Source organism: Oncorhynchus mykiss, chromosome 2 (genome assembly GCF_057628025.1).
Source record: "Oncorhynchus mykiss isolate SJ-2025 chromosome 2, ASM5762802v1, whole genome shotgun sequence".
Lineage (NCBI taxonomy): Eukaryota > Metazoa > Chordata > Actinopteri > Salmoniformes > Salmonidae > Oncorhynchus > Oncorhynchus mykiss.
The window spans coordinates 22453111-22474858 of record NC_143023.1 but is presented as its reverse complement, the minus strand read 5'-3'; the positions used below and the strand labels follow the sequence as shown (position 1 = coordinate 22474858).

At 42.4% G+C, this 21748-nt stretch overlaps 1 protein-coding gene across 4 annotated transcripts in view; it reads right to left on the bottom strand.

Moving 5' to 3' along the window:
- Nucleotides 1-15174: 15174 nt before the first annotated feature.
- LOC110538034 (histone-lysine N-methyltransferase 2A) overlaps nucleotides 15175-21748 on the bottom strand; it is a 61287-nt gene continuing 54713 nt past the window's right edge. For all 4 annotated transcript variants that reach the window (XM_090192845.1, XM_021624580.3, XM_090192842.1 and 1 more), the window contains 4 exons: nucleotides 19391-19498; nucleotides 18769-18852; nucleotides 18217-18346; nucleotides 15175-18027 (listed from right to left, as the gene is read on the bottom strand). In XM_090192845.1, the coding sequence (XP_090048971.1) occupies nucleotides 17752-18027; nucleotides 18217-18346; nucleotides 18769-18852; nucleotides 19391-19498 (598 nt within the window). In that variant the 3' untranslated portion in view covers nucleotides 15175-17751. The remainder of the gene's footprint in view (nucleotides 18028-18216; nucleotides 18347-18768; nucleotides 18853-19390; nucleotides 19499-21748) is intronic.

The following is a 21748-nucleotide window of genomic DNA, read 5'->3' as shown; positions in this document are numbered from 1 at the left end:
AAGCGCATGGCCATGGGGAGCTCCAAGCTAGTGGCACGTCTAGGAGAAAAGGGATAAGCAAAGAAGATGACGATGTGCTTCTGACCTTTCACGTTGAACTCTGAGAAAAGAGTCACTAGAGACTCAGACACAAGAGGGTAGAACATATTTTTAACATGGCTTGTTAGGGGGAGGTAGTTGCAGAAATGACGGAGTGGTTTAGTCCAACCACAAAGATCACTTTAGGGGAGTTACAAATACAGGAATGGACAACATTTCATTAGTGAATTAGTTCCAGCTATAAAAACGTTTATGTAAACCTGTAGCTGTACAGCTGGCTCCTTTGTTACTCATAAGTCTGAATGAGAACATTGATATGTTATGTATACAAACTTATACATGGATCATTTGTTGATGTGAAAGTTGTTTTTTAAAGGAACAATACTTGCGGCCATGTACAACAAGTTCTAAGAATGTTCCGCGAGACAAGATCTTTCATAGACTAGCTCCTGCAGTATTTAAGCCAAAGCATCCTTTTTTAAGATGTTAGCATTTAGCTAGCTTCCTTTGCAATGGCCAGCATACAATAACTCTGTAATCCGACCTTGTGGATTTGAGTGGGACTTCATCTTCTTCCTCATCGTAGGGGTTGATGTCAGGCAGCTGGCGGTGCTGGGAAGCCAGGAAGTTGAACATGCCGAAGGTGGACTTCCTGTAAGAGAAGACAGAAACAAGGTGTCGCGTTAAATTTTACATTATTACTTTCTCATTATTATTGCTTTCTTTATCATTGTTTTCCCCCCCAGCATTGGTGTAGAACTTGGGATGTGGACGTCACCCACACTCTTCATAAGTTAATGAACGGAGCAGCATAGACGTCATACAGGTCTTATTTCTAGCTTACGCCGAATGTGGAGGTGGAGATGACACTCACATAGAAACACAACAGCCACAGCCCTTGTTCCTCTAAACCTGACAGATGTCTACATTCAAAACATACATTCCACCAATACTCTACACAGAGAGACTAGCTTCCACTTTGAAGTTGAAAACCACCTACAGAGGGGAAAACCCAGATTCTCCAGACATTTGCTAGACAGTGGTATGGGTTGACCAACTGCAAGGTAAGGACAAAGTAATACCGGTTCCCACCATTACACTTGTGGCGATGTACCAATTCACCAATGAATACATTTGAATTTATTAAATGTATTCTAAGCTACGACTCATGATACCTAGTAAGTATTGGTTAAAATGTTTACAAGATATTTAAGATGAATCTGTCAGACAACTCGGACTCAATTTCCGAATTACATTCCAAAATAATGACTCCCCTTGTCATTTCAATATTTATCTTCCAGGGCCCCCTAAGTGAACAGAACACCGGGACACTGACCTGAGGTAGACCTCAGAGCGGGCACATCCAGAGGGGTTGACAGGCAGGTCCTCCTCTTGGCTGATCTGTTTAAAGAAGCGGAAGGCGTGGCTATGGCAGCGGCGGGCCCCCTGGAGCTGCTCCACCAGGAAGACCACTGTATCGTGGAGCAGGCCCAGCATATCATGAAAATTACAGGCCTCTCTCATCTTTTTAAGTGGGAGAACTTGCACAATTGGTGGCTGACTAAATACTTTTTTGCCCCACTGTATGTATGCATGCATTTTAGACTAAACATTTATGCCCCTACTCTAAGGCTGATTCCTTGACCGGTCAATGTTTTTAATTTGCTGCTTTATGGTTTTGTTATACTCTTGTGAGGGCCCCCTCCAGAGGAACATCTAGAAGAACACCCAGAACGTATTCTTTAAGTTAAGATAGAGACGGAGCCATTCACATGTGGCGAAAGAGATCATACCCAGATGGGGTCTGCCATTAAAAATGATTCTGACAGCTATAAGAACCGTTCAGAATAATGATAGGGATTTGAAGGCTTTGTTTAAAGACTACAGACCTCCTGGAATGAGAAGAGATGAGAGATCTCTGGCTGACATCACTCACACTTTTTCCTGAGTATGGAGTTTCATGTGTGTTAGATCAAATTCAAGACATCTCCAGACACAGAGAAAATTGGCAATGCTCCTCGAAATGCCCTGGAAGAATTAAATGGGGAAATTAAATAATTGCATAATTTCGCTCTGCAAAACAGAGAGGCCCTTGACTATATTTTGGCAGGTCAAGGGGGCACTTGTGCAGTCATTGGTGATGAAAGTTGTACTTTTGTCCCAGATCACTTTCAAATGTGACTGATTTTGCCGAATACATTGCCACTGTTGCTAAGAATAATTCCCCAAAACCAGATTGGACGCTTGCAACTTGGTTTGAATCCCTGTTTGTAAATTGGTGATCCCAAATTGTGTTCCCAGCATGTGTTTTTTGTTTAGTTTGCTTAATTGTGTTATTAACATGCTGTAAGGCGATTTGTGCCTGTCTGACTGGCAAGATTTCAGCTGTTATTATGTTGTTTTCTGCTCCTCCAGAGAATGGTGAAACTAATGAGCTGCCAACTCTGGATGACCTCCCATTTCCCCCTTGTAGATGCAGACGATAAGTAATGATTGAAGTTTGTTTTCTTTTAAGTTGAGGGTAAGGTCATCTAAACCCTTAATCTGTTTACCATTATGTGGAACACTGAGCTGATGATCAAGGTCTTTTCAGAATTGTTAAACAATAGAGTTTAATGTCTTGACTAGGTTGATGTCCCAGGGACAATTAGTGAAAAACATCGGTCAATCCAACCAGATGGTGGAAAGAGGTATGGAAACAATGGATAACGTTGAGAGTTGTTCACCTCTGAATCGATAGATCCCTTGTGTATTTATGTTTTTATATACTCACACACGTTGGTTTTAACTTCTTGATTGTAGATTTGAGCTTTATTATGATTTATGAGATAATTTTATAGAAACTCCTTTTGATAGAAGCTCAAATCACACAAGTGTTAAAAGGATGGAATCTTGTGAATGAAATGGACTTTGTGCATCTTATCTTTGGTCTCATAAACAATCATTGGTTCCTGGCTGTATCTGGTCAAGAGAAGAGGGGGAGGGCCCCCTCCAAGGGAACATCTGGCAGAACACCCAGAATATGTTCTTTAAGTTAAGATAGAGACGGAGCCATTCACGTGTGTGAACCGATCCAATAAATCATGTTTATGTAGGTTTAGATGGCAGTATAGAAGGCTCTATGTAAGGATCGTCCTTTTAGAGCTCCCTTCAGACCGGTACTTATGCATCAAAGTTTGACTGTGACCTCTCCAGCTTGCTGACAATAAAGAGTGATTCATTTAATATTGACTTTGAGTGTCCTGGTATAAGAATTTCCACAACATATACTCAGCTCCTAACCACACTGTCCAGAGGTCACTCCCCACCCAGCCCAACCTTCGCCTCCCTCCCTCCTTCCGTAACTGAACACAGAGTGTGTGACCCACCAGTGGCCTCCACAATCCCTCCAGGAGGACAATGATCTCAAACTGCTGCTTCCTCAACTGTTCATGGCCATGTGGCCCTCCCTCAAGTTACCCTGTTGGAACATCAGACACAGCTGGTCATCACGGTTGGCGATGACGCATGTGCGGCTGAAGAGCAGCGTCTCTGCTCTCTTCTTGGGCCGGGATATCTGGTCTCCTGGGGCGGTTGGGCAGACAGGTGGAGTCCTCAGAAGAACCGGAGAAGAGGACCTATTCCCGGGCAGCACGCCACCTGGCGCAAGTTGAGAGCAAGGATTGAAACCCCGGACTCATCACACTCTCACTCAGAGAGTGACCCACCAGTTACCTGAGAGGCCTTTCATTTATATTTATCCCCTCCCCCAACCTTTATTAAATAACTACTTTGTTTTGAGCACCATAAATCGGTCTCCTGCTGTCTTATTTTATTGTGAGTTTCACCTCTGACTCCCCTGGGCTGCCACATTTGGCGGGGAATGAGGGCACAAACCTCCCTTGCTCTGAAATCACAATAAAATAAGACATCATTACGGAAGATGCTGTAACTCAGCTGGTGCAAGGCCAAACGCAGAAAACCCAAAGTCTCATTGCACTTCAGGAGGCCGTAACACAGCTTATCCAAGCCATGGTCCAGCCGGACCGAATTACAGAACCAGGCATGGTCCTCAGCAAGGTAACTGCTGGAGAGGACATTGAAGCATATCTAGGGGTATTTGAGCACACTGCAGAGAGAGTGATGGCCCAAGGAGGACTTGGCTGGCCCAGAGGACTGTAGAGACTTGGCGCTGGCAGACATCAACAACTATGCAGCTCTGAAAACGTGCATCTTGGCCCATAATGGGCGCAACCTACCAACCCGGGCCCATGGGTTTCCTTCCTGGGCCTATAATGGCCACGCCCCGGTGAGACCACACTGGGAGATACGATAAGTTACCCCACCAGCCGTGTGGAAGTGCAAACCCCTCAAGGTAGCTTTGTGATTGTAGCTGGGGTAGTAGAGAAAGTGCCAGTAGATGTCCTACTGGGCCAGGAGTGCCAGATTTTCCAGAGATTCTGGAGCAGAGGTGCCACAGCCCCTAGGAGAAGAGCTTAGGGGAAGAGAACGGTTTTCTGACATAGAAGCATCATACCAGTCTGTGCCGCCGCTTCCCCGCCCACCTCCTCAGACTCTGTGGAGGCCCCAGCCAGAGGCCTGAGGAGGAGAACTCCCCAGGTGAAATGTTTTCAGTTTCACTTTGTGGATGAAGGAAAAGGAACTTCACCGGGACAGTTCGGCACTGGGAGACGAAGTGGCAGAACAACTCTTAGTGCCCAAATGTTACATCTCAAAAGTTCTATACCTAGCCCACTCACATTTTCTTGGAACACACCTAGGAGTGGAGAAAACCAATGATTGGATCCGGGCTCGGTTCTACTGGCCCGGAGTGAAGAGGGCAGTCCAGGATTAATGCCGGCAGTGCGAGGAATGCCAGAAAACAGCCCCAAAAGGTAACCTATAGTACAAAACTATTGAGATTTAACTTAGCGCAGTTATAAATCAGACCCGTCCTGCAACTGTGGGCCTGAACTAGTATTAAAACTCGGCCTGAAAAACGACGATCATTCAACTTTTTGGTGACAATAATGCCCTTATTGCTGTATACTTTGGAACTTTTGGAATTAGGCACTTGGTCAAATGTCCATAACCATGTGTGTGAGGTGTACACTTTTGTTTCACTGCAGATTTGTTTAAGACTACCAGGAAACACTGTGTGCCCCTGATGTAGCCCACTGCAGTAATATGTTATTAAGGGGGGGGGGGGGGGGGGGGGGTGTAAATTGATCTGTATAAGTCATAAGTAAAGGGCCCATCTGTTTTTGTAAGAGCATTTTTATTGGAATTTCACAATTTTCACCCATATTAAGAGATACAAAGACAAAGCAAAAAACAGCACTCACTTACACGTTCCTGCATACATATATACATACAATCTTCCTCTCCCCGCTCGGAGCTTCTTTCACTTCATCCCCATCATTGCGTCTCTCATTACACACATTTTAAACCAACATACAAATAGAAATTAAACACAAAAGCTCAGTTTAAATCAAGAAGTTAGGTTCAACACATGGAACGTACAATGTCTGAAATAAATAGATCACCACCATTCTAAGAGAATCCTTGCAGCACAATACCTGATACCTCAGTTTCTAGATATTTTAGATAAGGTTCCCATACTTTTTTAGAACGGATCTGTTTTAGAATGCAATGTACATGTCAGATATTCCAGTGGCACCCATTCAAATAGTATCTTATGCCAATCTTTGATAGAAGGAACCTTATCACTAATCCACTGTAAGAGGATGTTTTTCCTCGCTGCGAAGGTAAGGATGTTGTAAAGCCTCCTCTTACCCACAGAAGTAACATGTCTGCTAAGGTCACCTAAACAGAAAATAAACTGGGTCCAATTCTAGATCAACCCCTGGGATCTTTTCAAATTCTTGCAGAACACCAGACCAGTATCTTTGTATTTTGGTACATGACCATAAACAATGTGTTACGATGCCTGTATCAGTTTGACATTTAAGACACTGAGGAGAAGAGGAAGTGGGGCTAAAAGCATGTCTGCGATTTGATGTAATTGAAGTCTCGGGACTAGAGATGAACATCAGTGTACAAGCTTATTTTATGGTGAACATCACCAATGAGAAGCCCTTGTATAGCAGGCGTTACTCTGGTGGCCTCGGCCAGTGGTTCCATAGTGAGTGCAAATAGGAGCGGGGACAAAGAACAGCCCTGTCTGGTACCTCTATGTATAGAGAAGCTATTTGACCTTAGCCCATTAGTAAGGACAGTAGCCTGAAGATCATCATATAAAACTTTCACCCATTTTATATTGTCCCCTAGGCCAAATTTAGTCAGAGCAAAGAATAGGTAAGACCACTCCACACAGTCAAATGCTTACCCAGCATCTAGTGAGAGCACAAGGCCATCCATAGTACTTCATTGGTAGGCTTGAATTATATTAAGAAGTCGCCTGACATTGTTACATGACTTTCGGCCCTTAATGAAGCCAGTTTGGTCTCCTTTCACAATTAGTGGCAGTGAGTCCTCTAATCTTGTGGCTATAATTTTAGAAAGCAATTTTATATCCACATTCAGAAGGGAAATGGGTGTGTACGAGGAATAAGACTCTGGGCATTTTCCCTGTTTGAGAATCAGTAAAATGTTGGCTTCTCAGAGTTTGAGGGAGGTGGTCTTTTGAAAATGAGTGGTTAAACATATCAAGCAATGGATCAAGGATCAGACCATGGAATTCCTTATAAAACTCACTACAAAACCCGTCTGGTCCTGGGGCCCTACCATTTTTCAGATTCTTAATTGCGAACATTATCTCTTCCTCAGTAATAGGGGCATTAAAGAGAGGCCTCTGTTCTTTGGAGATAGTAGGGAGGTTTGGGTGCATCATTTGTCAGTTCTGAGGCATAAAGATTTGCATAAAATGTCTTAAATGAGTAATTTATCAATTTGTTTTCATATAAATGATTGCCATCGGAATAAGTAATAGTAGCAATTGACTGTGAGTCTGCTCGCTTTTTAGCTAGGTAAGCCAAATACTTTCCTGGTTTATCTCCATGTTCATAAAGCTTTTGCCTGACAAATCTCATTTTCTTTTCAGCGTCCTGTGTTAGGAGAGAGTCCAACGTTAAACTAAGGACTGATATTTCCTTTAATAGGGCAGGAGTGGGAGTTAATGTAGTCCTTCTCTTTAGTTCCTAATTTAGTTCCTAACATTTTTTGCTTTTCACTCTTTTTCCGCCTCTTTGTGGCTGTGTATGACATAGTCAGACCCCTGGCGTACGCTTCACAGGTTTCCCAAAGGAGCGAGGGTTTATCTGTTGATTGAGAGTTAGAGAAAAATGCTTTAAACTCTAATAAAATAAGATGTAAATGTATGGTCTTTAAGAATGGTTGTATTCAACCTCCAATGTCTTGACAGATTGAATGCCCCATTGAGTTTCATGTCCAGGATCACCTCCGCATGATCAGATATGACTATGCTTCCTATCCTGGGCATCAAAAAGTAATCTATTCTAGTCTGACATCCATGAGGCACAGAGAAAAAAGTGATCTCTCTGTTAGAGGGATGAAAGGTTCTCCAAACATCAGCATACACCAGATCATCACAAATAGCTTTAAGCGACCTAGCTTGAGGAGAGAGTGAAGCTATACCGCTGGGAAACTTGTCAATAAGGGGGTTCAACAAACAATTAAAATCTCCTCCAACCACTGCAGTGTCTGAGTTCAATTCTGAAAAGTCTATACATACCTTAGTGAGGAAATCAGGGGGGTGGGGAGTAAATATCCATTATGGAAATGTTCTGCCCAAAGGGGCCCATCTTAAAGAGTACAATTACCCTTTCAAAAAGAGGATGGTGTGATTGACTGAGACAGCCACCCCCAGGACAACAAATAACTGTTTTCAAACATTTGTTATGTGGTCTCCTGAGGTGTAAGGGTTGTAAACATTTGTTGACCCTTCATATAGATACGCCGAGAAGTCTTTTGGAAGGTCAGAGGTTTGACAGGTTTTTAAAAAACGCTGGTACAAGCACACATACAGACACACACAACCATATGTATTTGTCTTAGAAAATAATGTTTCCAGTAAGTTTCTCTGCTTGTAATCCAACGCCCTGCCTCAGGTTCACACACACAGAGCCTTATATTTCATAAAAGGTCAATTACATTTAATGTTACCAGCAACATTTTAAACATATTACTCTTATTAAAAGTTACTATGCAATATTAAACTATACCTCTGTTTTTTTACTCAACCTTTATGTTTGTCATACAGAACTACAAAATACATATTTAAAAATAATAATTATTTTTAACTGTTGGAAAGACAGATATTTTAAAGGAAGACACACACACACACACACACACGACAAGTCTAACAGTTACTTATACTCAGGCAGACCTACCCGGAAAATACCCTTTCATTTCACAAGCTCCCTTAACAGCAGCTCCATAAGTTCACCACAAAAATTCCCAAATGTTTCACATGTTCAACCTCAGGCCTCCCCAATTCACTATATAAATACCCATCTGTTTAAAATGGTCAAACTCAGGCCTCCCCATTGACTACATAAATTCCCAAATTTCCCAGCTGTTTCACATCTTCTTTCAGTTCAACAAGGTCACTACACATCAATAACCCAAAACAGCTGCACTATCAGGTTACATAAGCACTCACTCAATAGCTTGAGAACACCCAGACAGGATGTCATAAATGCGCATAACTACAGTGCCTTGCGAAAGTATTCGGCCCCCTTGAACTTTGCGACCTTTTGCCACATTTCAGGCTTCAAACATAAAGATATAAAACTGTATTTTTTGTGAAAAATCAACAACAAGTGGGACACAATCATGAAGTGGAACGACATTTATTGGATATTTCAAACTTTTTTAACAAATCAAAAACTGAAAAATTGGGCGTGCAAAATTATTCAGCCCCCTTAAGTTAATACTTTGTAGCGCCACCTTTTGCTGCGATTACAGCTGTAAGTCGCTTGGGGTATGTCTCTATCAGTTTTGCACATCAAGAGACTGAACATTTTTCCCATTCCTCCTTGCAAAACAGCTCGAGCTCAGTGAGGTTGGATGGAGAGCATTTGTGAACAGCAGTTTTCAGTTCTTTCCACAGATTCTCGATTGGATTCAGGTCTGGACTTTGACTTGGCCATTCTAACACCTGGATATGTTTATTTTTGAACCATTCCATTGTAGATTTTGCTTTATGTTTTGGATCATTGTCTTGTTGGAAGACAAATCTCCATCCCAGTCTCAGGTCTTTTGCAGACTCCATCAGGTTTTCTTCCAGAATGGTCCTGTATTTGGCTCCATCCATCTTCCCTGTCCCTGCTGAAGAAAAGCAGGCCCAAACCATGATGCTGCCACCACCATGTTTGACAGTGGGGATGGTGTGAGCTGTGTTGCTTTTACGCCAAACATAACGTTTTGCATTGTTGCCAAAAAGTTAAATTTTGGTTTCATCTGACCAGAGCACCTTCTTCCACATGTTTGGTGTGTCTCCCAGGTGGCTTGTGGCAAACTTTAAACAACACTTTTTATGGATATCTTTAAGAAATGTCTTTCTTCTTGCCACTCTTCCATAAAGGCCAGATTTGTGCAATATACGACTGATTGTTGTCCTATGGACAGAGTCTCCCACCTCAGCTGTAGATCTCTGCAGTTCATCCAGAGTGATCATGGGCCTCTTGGCTGCATCTCTGATCAGTCTTCTCCTTGTATGAGCTGAAAGTTTAGAGGGACAGCCAGGTCTTGGTAGATTTGCAGTGGTCTGATACTCCTTCCATTTCAATATTATCGCTTGCACAGTGCTCCTTGGGATGTTTAAAGCTTGGGAACTCTTTTTGTATCCAAATCCGGCTTTAAACTTCTTCACAACAGTATCTCGGACCTGCCTGGTGTGTTCCTTGTTCTTCATGATGCTCTCTGCGCTTTTAACGGACCTCTGAGACTATCACAGTGCAGGTGCATTTCCCCCTGTCAAAGGGGATTCATAGCTGATTTAAGATGAAATCGTCATCCCTGTTACTTTATATGGCACTTAATATAGTAATTATTTTAATGAACCTCTTGATATGGGAAAACATGTTTTTCATTAAGTTGACTGTGTGCTCATGATATACAGTGCCTTGCGAAAGTATTCGGCCCCCTTGAACTTTGCGACCTTTTGCCACATTTCAGGCTTCAAACATAAAGATATAAATCTGTATTTTTTTGTGAAGAATCAACAACAAGTGGGACACAATCATGAAGTGGAACGACATTTATTGGATATTTCAAACTTTAACAAATCAAAAACTGAAAAATTGTTCAGCCCCTTTACTTTCAGTGCAGCAAACTCTCTCCAGAAGTTCAGTGAGGATCTCTGAATGATCCAATGTTGACCTAAATGACTAATGATGATAAATACAATCCACCTGTGTGTAATCAAGTCTCCGTATAAATGCACCTGCACTGTGATAGTCTCAGAGGTCCGTTAAAAGCGCAGAGAGCATCATGAAGAACAAGGAACACACCAGGCAGGTCCGAGATACTGTTGTGAAGAACTGTAAAGCCGGATTTGGATACAAAAAGATTTCCCAAGCTTTAAACATCCCAAGGAGCACTGTGCAAGCGATAATATTGAAATGGAAGGAGTATCAGACCACTGCAAATCTACCAAGACCTGGCCGTCCCTCTAAACTTTCAGCTCATACAAGGAGAAGACTGATCAGAGATGCAGCCAAGAGGCCCATGATCACTCTGGATGAACTGCAGAGATCTACAGCTGAGGTGGGAGACTCTGTCCATAGGACAACAATCAGTCGTATATTGCACAAATCTGGCCTTTATGGAAGAGTGGCAAGAAGAAAGACATTTCTTAAAGATATCCATAAAAAGTGTCGTTTAAAGTTTGCCACAAGCCACCTGGGAGACACACCAAACATGTGGAAGAAGGTGCTCTGGTCAGATGAAACCAAAATGTAACTTTTTGGCAACAATGCAAAACGTTATGTTTGGCGTAAAAGCAACACAGCTGAACACACCTTCCCCACTGTCAAACATGGTGGTGGCAGCATCATGGTTTGGGCCTGCTTTTCTTCAGCAGGGACAGGGAAGATGGTTAAAATTGATGGGAAGATGGATGGAGCCAAATACAGGACCATTCTGGAAGAAAACCTGATGGAGTCTGCAAAAGACCTGTAGACTAGGACGGAGATTTGTCTTCCAACAAGACAATGATCCAAAACATAAATCAAAATCTACAATGGAATGGTTCAAAAATAAACATATCCAGGTGTTAGAATGGCCAAGTCAAAGTCCAGACCTGAATCCAATCGAGAATCTGTGGAAAGAACTGAAAACTGCTGTTCACAAATGCTCTCCATCCAATCTCACTGAGCTCGAGCTGTTTTGCAAGGAGAAATGGGAAAACATTTCAGTCTCTCGATGTGCAAAACTGATAGAGACATACCCCAAGCGACTTACAGCTGTAATCGCAGCAAAAGGTGGCGCTACAAAGTATTAACTTAAGGGGGCTGAATAATTTTGCACGCCCAATTTTTCAGTTTTTGATTTGTTAAAAAAGTTTGAAATATCCAATAAATGTCGTTCCACTTCATGATTGTGCCCCACTTGTTGTTGATTCTTCACAAAAAAATACAGTTTTATATCTTTATGTTTGAAGCCTGAAATGTGGCAAAAGGTTGTAAAGTTCAAGGGGGCCGAATACTTTCGCAAGGCACTGTAATGTTAAAATGATGTGAAATCAGGTTTTTCTCCAAGTTACACTACGCAAAAGGGACTCATTTCGTGGCACGACCCATTAATACATGATTTACACATTTGTTATAGAGGAACTTGTGATCCTGCTGGACCCGGAGATCCCTGGGGTGAAGAACACCAGCCACCTAGAATCTCGCTGCTCCTTCCCCGGCACCTGGAACACCTACACCTATTCCTTGATGGACAGAAATAGCCCCCTGAGGGCCGTGCTGCAGGGGGTCATCATCAAGCACCCAGACGGGACTGTAGGACAATTGGCCAGGCTGCTGAGAAATGGACCAGAACGACGCAGTGGAAATACGCACCAAGCACATCTTGCTTACGGTTGTCTAGTCTGGGTGTGTTTTGTGTTGGGTGGGGAAAAGATGGCTCCATCCAGATACAATCACGGAGTCTCTACCACCTGCCAAGGCACTGAGATATAACAGGAGGGCCAGTAGGAGGCATGCTTTCCTTGGGGACCCCAAAGTCGCAAGGCAGTGATTGGGAACACTGTTCTTTTTCATTAGGGTTCAAATAAGATATTTAACTGTGACAACATGGCGCTTACCACTTAAAGCAGGGATGTTAAAACCTCTTAGTGATCCCTTCACGCGCCAATCCCGTTAGCGGGATAGATTTGACAACATCCAGTGAAATTGCAGAGTGCCAAATTCAAACTACAGAAATATCAATATTCAACATTCACGAAAATATAAGTGTAATACACTAATATAAAGCTTAACTTCTTGTTAATCCAGCTGCTGTGTCAGATTTCAAAAAGGCTTTACGGCAAAAGCACACCATGCGATTATCTGAGGACAGCGCCTCGCATACAAACACATTCAAATAATTTTTCAACCAGGCAGGTGCGACACAAAAGTCAGAAATAACGATACAATAAATGCCTTACCTTTAAAGAGCTTCTATTTAATGCAATCCAAAATGTCTCAGTGACACAATGAATTATCGTTTTGTTCGATAAATTCCTTCTTTATATCGACAAAATGTCAATTTATTTGGCGTGTTTGATTCGGAAATACACCGGTTCCAACTCGGCCAACATGACTACAAAGGAATCTAAAAAGTTACCTGTAAACCTCGTCAAAACAATTCAAACAACATTTCTAATCCAACCTCAGGTACCCTAATATGTAAATAATTGATACATTTAAGACGGGATAATTTGTTTCCAATACCGAAGAAAAATAACACGGAGCGCGCTCCTGTTCACGTGCAACAAAATACTAGAGACCTTCTGAGTGACACATGGAATGAATAGCACTACTTCTTCATTTCTCAAAAGAAAAACATCGACCAATTTCTAAAGACTATTGACATCTAGTGGAAGCCATGGGAACTGCAACCAGGTTCAAAATAAATAGGTTTCCTATAGAAAACAATTGGAAAATCCTATAACCTCAATTTTTTCCACCCTAGATGGTTTGTCCTCGGGGTTTCGCCTGCCAAATCAGTTCTGTTATACTCACAGACATTATTTAACAATTTTAGAAACTTTAGAGTGTTTTCTATGCAAATCTACCAATTATATGCATATCCTAGCTTCTGGGCCTGAGTAACAGGCAGTTTACTTTGGGCTCGCTTTTCATCTGGACGTCAAAATACTGGCCCCTAGCCTTAAGAAATTTTAACCCCGGTGTCCTGAAAAAGGAGAGCCACACACTCCAGGAGCTCAGATGCAATAATGTAGTAACCAACGTTTCGACAGACAAGCTGTCTTCATCAGGGTCTAACGACAAACGCTGCAGGTCACTAGTTGTTATAGTGTCAAAGGACACACACAGGTGTCTGTAATCATGACCGGGTGTGGCTTGACATCATTGGTTAATTTTCAGATATAAATAGAACATACAAAAAACATGAATGGATAGCATACAATCATAGATAACATTTATAATGAATAGCAAAATCACAATAATGGCTTCAGATCAAAGTCTACGTTGAGCCCGAGGGGAGCAAGGGTCTTTAAATTTAAGATCCAGGCAGCCTCTCGTTTTAACAATAAGGGAGGGTGATGTGTTCGATGCCGATATAACGTAGGGATGAAATCAAGTGGTTCCCTTCCAAAAAGTGGGCCGCAACTGGGTACGTCGAGTTTTTGCACATAATGGTACTACAACTTGCACTTTTAATTCTCCCTTGGTTTTACCCACATCATTTTACCACAAGGACAAGTTAAGATACATAATACCGTTGATTGGGATCTGTTTCCCTGTTTGGGGGTGTTTAAGGGATGTACATTTGTAAGTGACATTGCATTGAGCGCAGCCGTTACATTTGTAGTTTACATCCCGTAGAGGTGCAAATAGACATTGTGCAGGGGTTAATCAGTTTACCAATTGAGATTTCTGTCCCACAAGAATACGACCAAGGGAGGGTCCGAAAACACATTACCGATTCGGTCATCTTAGAATGTGGCAATGTTTGTGAACGATTCCCTTAATTTGTTCAGAGCACTTTAAATAGCGGGTAGTGAAGACGCAAGAATGCTTCTTTTTGCCAGACTGTCCTTGGAAGAGATTAAGTGACATTTTTGTTTGTGCTTTTCTTAACTCATTTCTGTATTCTATACATGTGCTGTTCTACAAACCAATTTCTGTGTTCATGCAAGTGGCTGACTGGATAAGTCACACCTATCAGTAACTGCAATTTGGCAGTAAGCCCAGAACGAACGTGTTTTGAGAACAAACAAAAGATCTGTTTCAAGGTCTCAGCTTAGAGAAAGAAGCCTTGTGAGGTGTTGGTCTGTCATGTTATGAAACAAAATGGTAATGATGAATGAATTATTCTAAATCATGCAAATGTAATTAGTCTGTGTATAGCCGTATATAAGACAACTGTTGGGACTGCCCCGGCAGAGTTTTTCCTGACAGACGTGTGTACTATAGTGCAAATAGTTGGTTGGAACCTTTTTAGCGCGCTGACATATAAACTAATATTCATTTAAAATTGACATTCAGTATCCCTGTGTAAATATTTGTACATTTGGATTTGCTCAATGGCAGTATTAAATCGGACAATTTTTGTACCCTCTCCCCTTGAATTTTCTTTGCACCTCAGCCATGTTTTTGATGCGACAGAATTGGCTGTAGGGCAAACTGTATTTAATGGGAAGCGGGTGACAGCCCTCAAACTGTTACATCAATAGGTTTCCTATAAAGATCCGTGTATAGAACATCATCCTCACACGAAATCAGATGAAGGAAACTGATTTGACGTGTGTCAGATGGCATCGTAAATCTCAGGTGCTCAGAACAGGTGTTAAGTTCCCAACCTGGCCCTCACACAATCACTATCATCGATTGTCAAATGTATTATCACCAACCAATGATATTGCTGTACTTATACATTGCATGTTATATAAATGTCATATCAGCATGTTAAATTACATTTTCAATTGACCAAGTCTGATTTGTTCAAACATCTTAACATCTTTATTAAGCAAATAACATTATAAATAAAAAAAGTGCATAGAAAAATTAAACGGGTTTAGAAATATGTATACAATTATTTACAAACTCAGGGTTTATTTGTACAAGGTAACAAAGACAAGTTCACACATTTTCTTATGTCTTTTACACTTTGTTATACTTTAAAATAACCCTACCATATAGAACATACAGCTTTCTGAACCAGTTCTGGGAGAGATCGTCATGGTAACTTCAGGTTTTACAACTAGTGCTTTGTATGCTTCATCGAACACACAGGCCAGCTCTGCAGGACATTAAAACCACGTTACTCTTATTATCATCATCATCCTCTTTTTTGCATTAGTATTCTTTAACATCTGTCAGAACTACTGAGGTAGAATCCTGGCAAAAGGTTGGGGAGTGGAGTGGGCATAGAGAAACCTTCTCCTCTGAGAAGTGTTCCCACATCCGGTTTTAAGCAGAAAAGGAAGCTAGGTAAAGGATAGCCGTATCCCTGAAAACCAGATGCATCCTGTTAATGGCAAACTCTGCTAAGGGTGTTAGATGATTGACACATGGGAATACAGGCTCCATCTCACTGATTGGTCGCGCAGGCAGGCGGGCTTAAGCTCTTCCTTACTGTGTATTAAATTCCAAAAGGACAGTGCTCATTTCCTTTAGATTATTATCTCTAGCTTGAAAGGTTCTCTGTGGCACGCAGATGGGAAGAATAGCATGGACTCGAATGCTTGCTATTCTTCTGTTATAAGGCCTGCCGATAATAAGGCCTGCTGTACTTTCTCCATGAAAATTATACCAGAACAAAGAAATAAAATCAAAAACAATTAAAAAAGACCTGCTTTAGAACAACGTCTTGTGTAAAGACTGAAATGTTATACACAACTTTCCTCAAACATCAAGGTTCAAATAAAAGAAAGAGGAAACAAAGTAAACAAAAAGAGGAAACGAGGGGAGGAAGATTTCCCACAAGACCACCACCATTTACACTAAGCAAAGCTAGTTTCACCAGTCCAAAATCGGAACAGAAACATGAATAAATACAACTATTCTAGAGCTCAAACATTCTCCCCCTGTAAAGATGTGAACAATGTGTACATTTGATGTCCTAATATGTCTGACTGAACTGACAGCGATGTCTAAAGTTGTACGACAGCAAACGTTAAGGTGCTGAGTGCATTCTCTCCCCATCTTGGTTTTACACCAAGACATGATTCTCTCTTAAAGCCATCCTAGGGAGCAACATACAGTACAGTACTGGCCTAATGCTATGCTTGAGATCTCCAGTGCACAGGGGTGCTGTCAGTCCACACAGTCGGGAATATATAGAGTTTATAACACATCTCTTAGTGGTGTAACATGAACACCCTTTGTGGATTTGTGGATTGCGGAGAATGTCAGAGAGAGAAGTCAGTTCTTTGTTAACTCCACTGAATGTTGAGAAATATGGAGTCTGGATTTTGTTAGTTCACTAAAGACGCGCAACTGTAACGCAGCAAAGTCGTAGGCCTAATATTATTGCCAAAGGTAATCAGCATTTGCCATGATAGTAATAAAATATATTTTAAAATAAAAAAAGATGCACTGAGGTTTCCAGCTAAACTCTTCACTCTTGGATTGGGTAGTGTTTGCAACATACAAAAATGGCGAAGGGAAAGTTCTTAAAGATATGATTTAGCTGCAGCAAACTCTATAAGGGTGACACTAACCGTTATCTAACCGTTTAACTGAACATAATGGAGGTCCCTTCCCCGGTCTGTGTGAGGGGAGTGGAGAATGGATAGAAAAATAGGTATTATTTGCAGGGTCTCTGACGTAGGAGCCTCCAAGCCTATTGCCCATCATATCTAGCACCATGGTTCTCTGAACAGTCAACGGAAAGCAAATATGTACAACCTGACGCATGATGAGCACTGTGAAATATGATTTCAAATAAATAAAACTATGATTACAGGATCAAGTAAAGATGGAGATATGGCTAAGGGATCAACTAGATAGCATGGAGCCAACATGATTATGAGTGTCAAAATTAAAAATCTACCCCCGCCACCCGACAACAAAAGAAAGAATATCTCCAAAGTCTAGCTTTTCTGGTCCACCCTTATTTCAACAGAAAGGACTTGACGTTATGGCGTCAAGGAAAATACCTTCATGCAACATAGAACCAGCATAACCACAACAGATGTCTGCAGGGTTCCTGTTCTCAAGAAAAAACCCACACTATAACGGTAGCTACTTCCACCCTCTCCTGTGGTGAACTTGTCCAACCTCTGGCAAGTGCATATTAGTTAGAAGTCAATGTGAGCTTATGGATGCATGTCTCTGTGTGGCGCTCCTCTTCCCTCTTGCTACCCATCTCATGGCCCTGGTTCCTCTCCCAGTCTCTCCGTAGTGGCTCATCCTTTCCTGTATTTTCTCTTCACCCACCTCCCAACCCAGAAAAACCTTAATTTAAGGATTTTAACCTCTGTCTTCCCCTGTTGCCTCTGCTCGCACCCCCTTCCCTTGTGCCTTGTTCCCCCTGCAGAGACTGTGGCAGTACCACGTCCTCCCCCTGCCCCTAGTTGAGGAAGCGTCTGCATTTCCGGGCCCCGCAGTTGCAGTTGAGCTTGCTTGCTGGGTCTTCGATGGGGAACTTGTAGTCATAGGTGAGCTCCTCGCCCCGGTAGATCTTGCGCAGGGCGAAGATGACGATGTGCTTCTGGCCCTCCACGTTGATGACGCGCGAGTAGCAGTTGGGCTCGCACGAGTGGTTGATGAAGCGCGCCGCATTGCCGTGCATGGTGGCGTCCACCACGTCAAAGTCATCGATACGGAACATGTAGCAGCCAATACCCTGTGAAGGAAGGAGGGAAAAGAGACAGGGGACTTAGTTTTAGTTTAACATGTATTATGTTGGTATCAATAACATTTATTCATTCAAGCCCACAATTAGTGGATTTTTAAAAAGTCCACCAACTAAGGTCTCGTTGGGACAAACCATAGTTATGTCGTCTCAACCACACTCTGGACTGATTGATCTCACCTTGCCATCGTAGTACTTCTCCCGCTTGTCTGTGAGCACTGAGCGAATGACGATGCCGGCATACTCGATGACCATCTCCTGAGCATCAATGTTCCTCTTGCAGAACAGACCTCGGCCGTGGATAGCAGACCTACACCAGAGAGAGATGTCAAAAGAGGCCCAAGTATGAACAACAGTTTCCATAGCTAATCTCCTTGGCAATTAAAAGGATGCGATGATCACATTATTTATTTATTTATTATCTGATCCTGAGTCAATGGGAATTCATGCTATTCATTTTGTAGCAGAATAACATAATAGCAGAAAAGGGAGAGGCAGGAAATATAAACCATGCCTCAGTTTCTAGTTTGCTGTGATAGCTGTAGAGAACCGCAGTGACTGCTTCCTGTCCAGACAGACTGCAAATGATCTATTGTGGGGTCAGCTGGCACTCCACTGAGAAACACATGAGCTCTTCAGCCCAGAATCATGATCATAGTCACAGGCTCTGTCCATAGTATTGGCTTTGACCTCAGTGCCTCAGGGGGGGATGAGGACTAGTTGTGTGCTGACCTGTACACGCCTACAGCCTCCTTAGATGTCCTCTCCAGATGTCTGAAGCGCATGGCCATGGGGAGCTCCAAGCTAGTGGCACGTCTAGGAGAAAAGGGATAAGCAAAGAAGATGACGATGTGCTTCTGACCTTTCACATTGAACTCTGAGAAAAGAGTCACTAGAGACTCAGACACAAGAGGGTAGAACATATTTTTAACATGGCTTGTTAGGAGGAGGTAGTTGCAGAAATGACGGAATGGTTTAGTCCAACCACAAAGATCACTTTAGGGGAGTTACAAATACAGGAATGGACAACATTTCATTAGTGAATTAGTTCCAGCTATAAAAACGTTTATGTAAACCTGTAGCTGTACAGCTCCTTTGTTACTCATAAGTCTGAATGAGAACATTGATATGTTATGTATACAAACTTATACATGGATCATTTGTTGATGTGAAAGTTGTTTTTTAAAGGAACAACACTTGCGGCCATGTACAACAAGTTCTAAGAATGTTCCGCGAGACAAGATCTTTCATGGACTAGCTCCTGCAGTATTTAAGCCAAAGCATCCTTTTTTAAGATGTTAGCATTTAGCTAGCTTCCTTTGCAATGGCCAGCATACAATAACTCTAATCTGACCTTGTGGATTTGAGTGGGACTTCATCTTCTTCCTCATCGTAGGGGTTGATGTCAGGCAGCTGGCGGTGCTGGGAAGCCAGGAAGTTGAACATGTCGAAGGTAGTCTTCCTGTAAGAGAAGACAGGAACAAGGTGTCACGTTACATTTTACAGTATGCAGGCTTGACTTTCTTTATCATTGTTTCCCCCCCCAGCATTGGTGTAGAACTTGGGATGTGGACGTCACCAACACTCTTCATAAGTTAATGAACGGAGCAGCATAGATGTCATACAGGTCTTATTTCTAGCTTACGCAGAATGTGGCGGTGGAGATGACACACATAGAAACACAACAGCCACAGCCCTTGTTCCTCTAAACCTGACAGATGTCTACATTCAAAACATACATTCCACCAATACTCTACACAGAGAGACTAGCTTCCACTTTGAAGTTGAAAACCACCCACAGAGGGGAAAACCCAGATTCTCCAGACATTTGCTAGACAGTGGTATGGGTTGACCAACTGCAAGGTAAGGACAAAGTAATACCGGTTCCCACCATTACACTTGTGGCGATGTACCAATTCTCTGAAACTTCCAAATTAACATATTTTTATTTATTAAAACATCCTCCAATCAATAACGCATGGTTAGAGTTGCACATTTTGGAGAAAATTCAGAGGTGGAAACTTCCCGTGGAAATTAACGGGAATATACGGGAAGATATGTAAATTAATATTAACATAATTTAAAAGTAGATGTTTTTTGCATTAGATATATTTACCATATCATATGGAGACAGAAACAAACATTTTACCTTATCATAAGTAGACATAATTGCAAATGATTACCGGTAAAACCTTCCAATAGAAAAAAACAAAAACTTGGTTACAAATTTTACTTTAATTAAATGAGTTGACTCTTCACATGGCATGATTTCACTGAACAAAATGAAAGGGAATATTGAATGATCCCCAATGATCCATCGCATCTCCCAAAAACATTTTCAACATACATCTGTAAAATGATAGTCTAGAAACTAAAGCTTTAGTTGTCTTCCTCTCAGGCGTCCATGTCTTCTCCCTAGACCTCCTCAATGTCCACCTCTTGAACATCCGACTCTGAGGCCTCATCTACACTGTCACTTTCCAACCTTGTTAAGGATTGTTCATTGTCAGGCTCAAAAAGCCTCAAATTTGCCAGGCTGGCCACCAATTTTTCAACCCTTGTATTGGTCAGCCTGTTGCCTGCTTTGGTGTGTGTGCTCCCAAACAAGGACCAGTTGCGCTTTGAGGCAGCTGATGTTGGTGGGATTTGGAGGATTGATGGAGGCAACAGGGGAAAGAGCCTCAGATCCACAAAGCCCCTTCCACCAGGTGGCTCATGAGATATGCTGGCACGACTGCCATATTGCATCTCCATCCCAAAGCCCTTGCTTGGAAGTGTACTTCGCCAGACTGCCAAGAACCTTGCCCTCATCCAGGCCAAGGTGGCGAGGACACGGTAGTGATGACACCATAGGCCTTGTTGATATCTGCACCAGACAGGATGCTCTTGCCAGCATACTTGGGGTCCAACATGTACGCTGTGGCGTGTATGGGCTTCAGGATTTCAGAACTGCAGTTTCCTATGCTCGGAGCAACAGTGAAGTGGGCAGGGCAGTACGGATTTCTTCTCTTTCATCTGCAAGCAGAGTCTGAACATCAGACAGGATGGCATTGTCTCCCTCAATCCGTGCAAAGGCTACTGCTATAGGTTTCAGGAGTTTCAGGCTGCTTCCCACTCTCCCAAAATACATCCTACAGGAGGATCCTCTTGATGGGGATGTCCATATCGGCAGACTGTGATATGGCCATTTCTAGGAGAGACTCCTTCCCCTCCAGGAGACTGTCAAACATGATGACAACACCACCCCAACAGGTGTTGATGGGCAGCTTCAATGTGGTGCTCTTATTCTTCTCACTTTTCTTGGTGACGTAGATTGCTGCTATAACTTGATGACCGTTCAACGACCTAGCCATTTCCTTGGCTCTCTTGTAGAGTGTATCCATTGTTTTCAGTGCCACGATGTCCTTGAGGAGCAGATTCAAAGCATGAGCAGCACAGCCAATAGGTGTAATGTGAGGGTAGGACTCCTCCACTTTAGACCAAGCAGCCTTCAAGTTCGCAGCATTGTCAGTCACCAGTGCAAATACCTTCTGTGGTCCAAGGTCATTGATGACTGCCTTCAGCTCATCTGTCCCTTGTGTCTGTGCTCTTATAGAATACTGGTTGAGGGGTGGAGATGATGTAGTTAATTATTCCTTGCCCACGAACATTCAACCACCCATCAGAGATGATGACCTTCAGATGACCTTCACTTGAAGTCTGCATCCAGCAA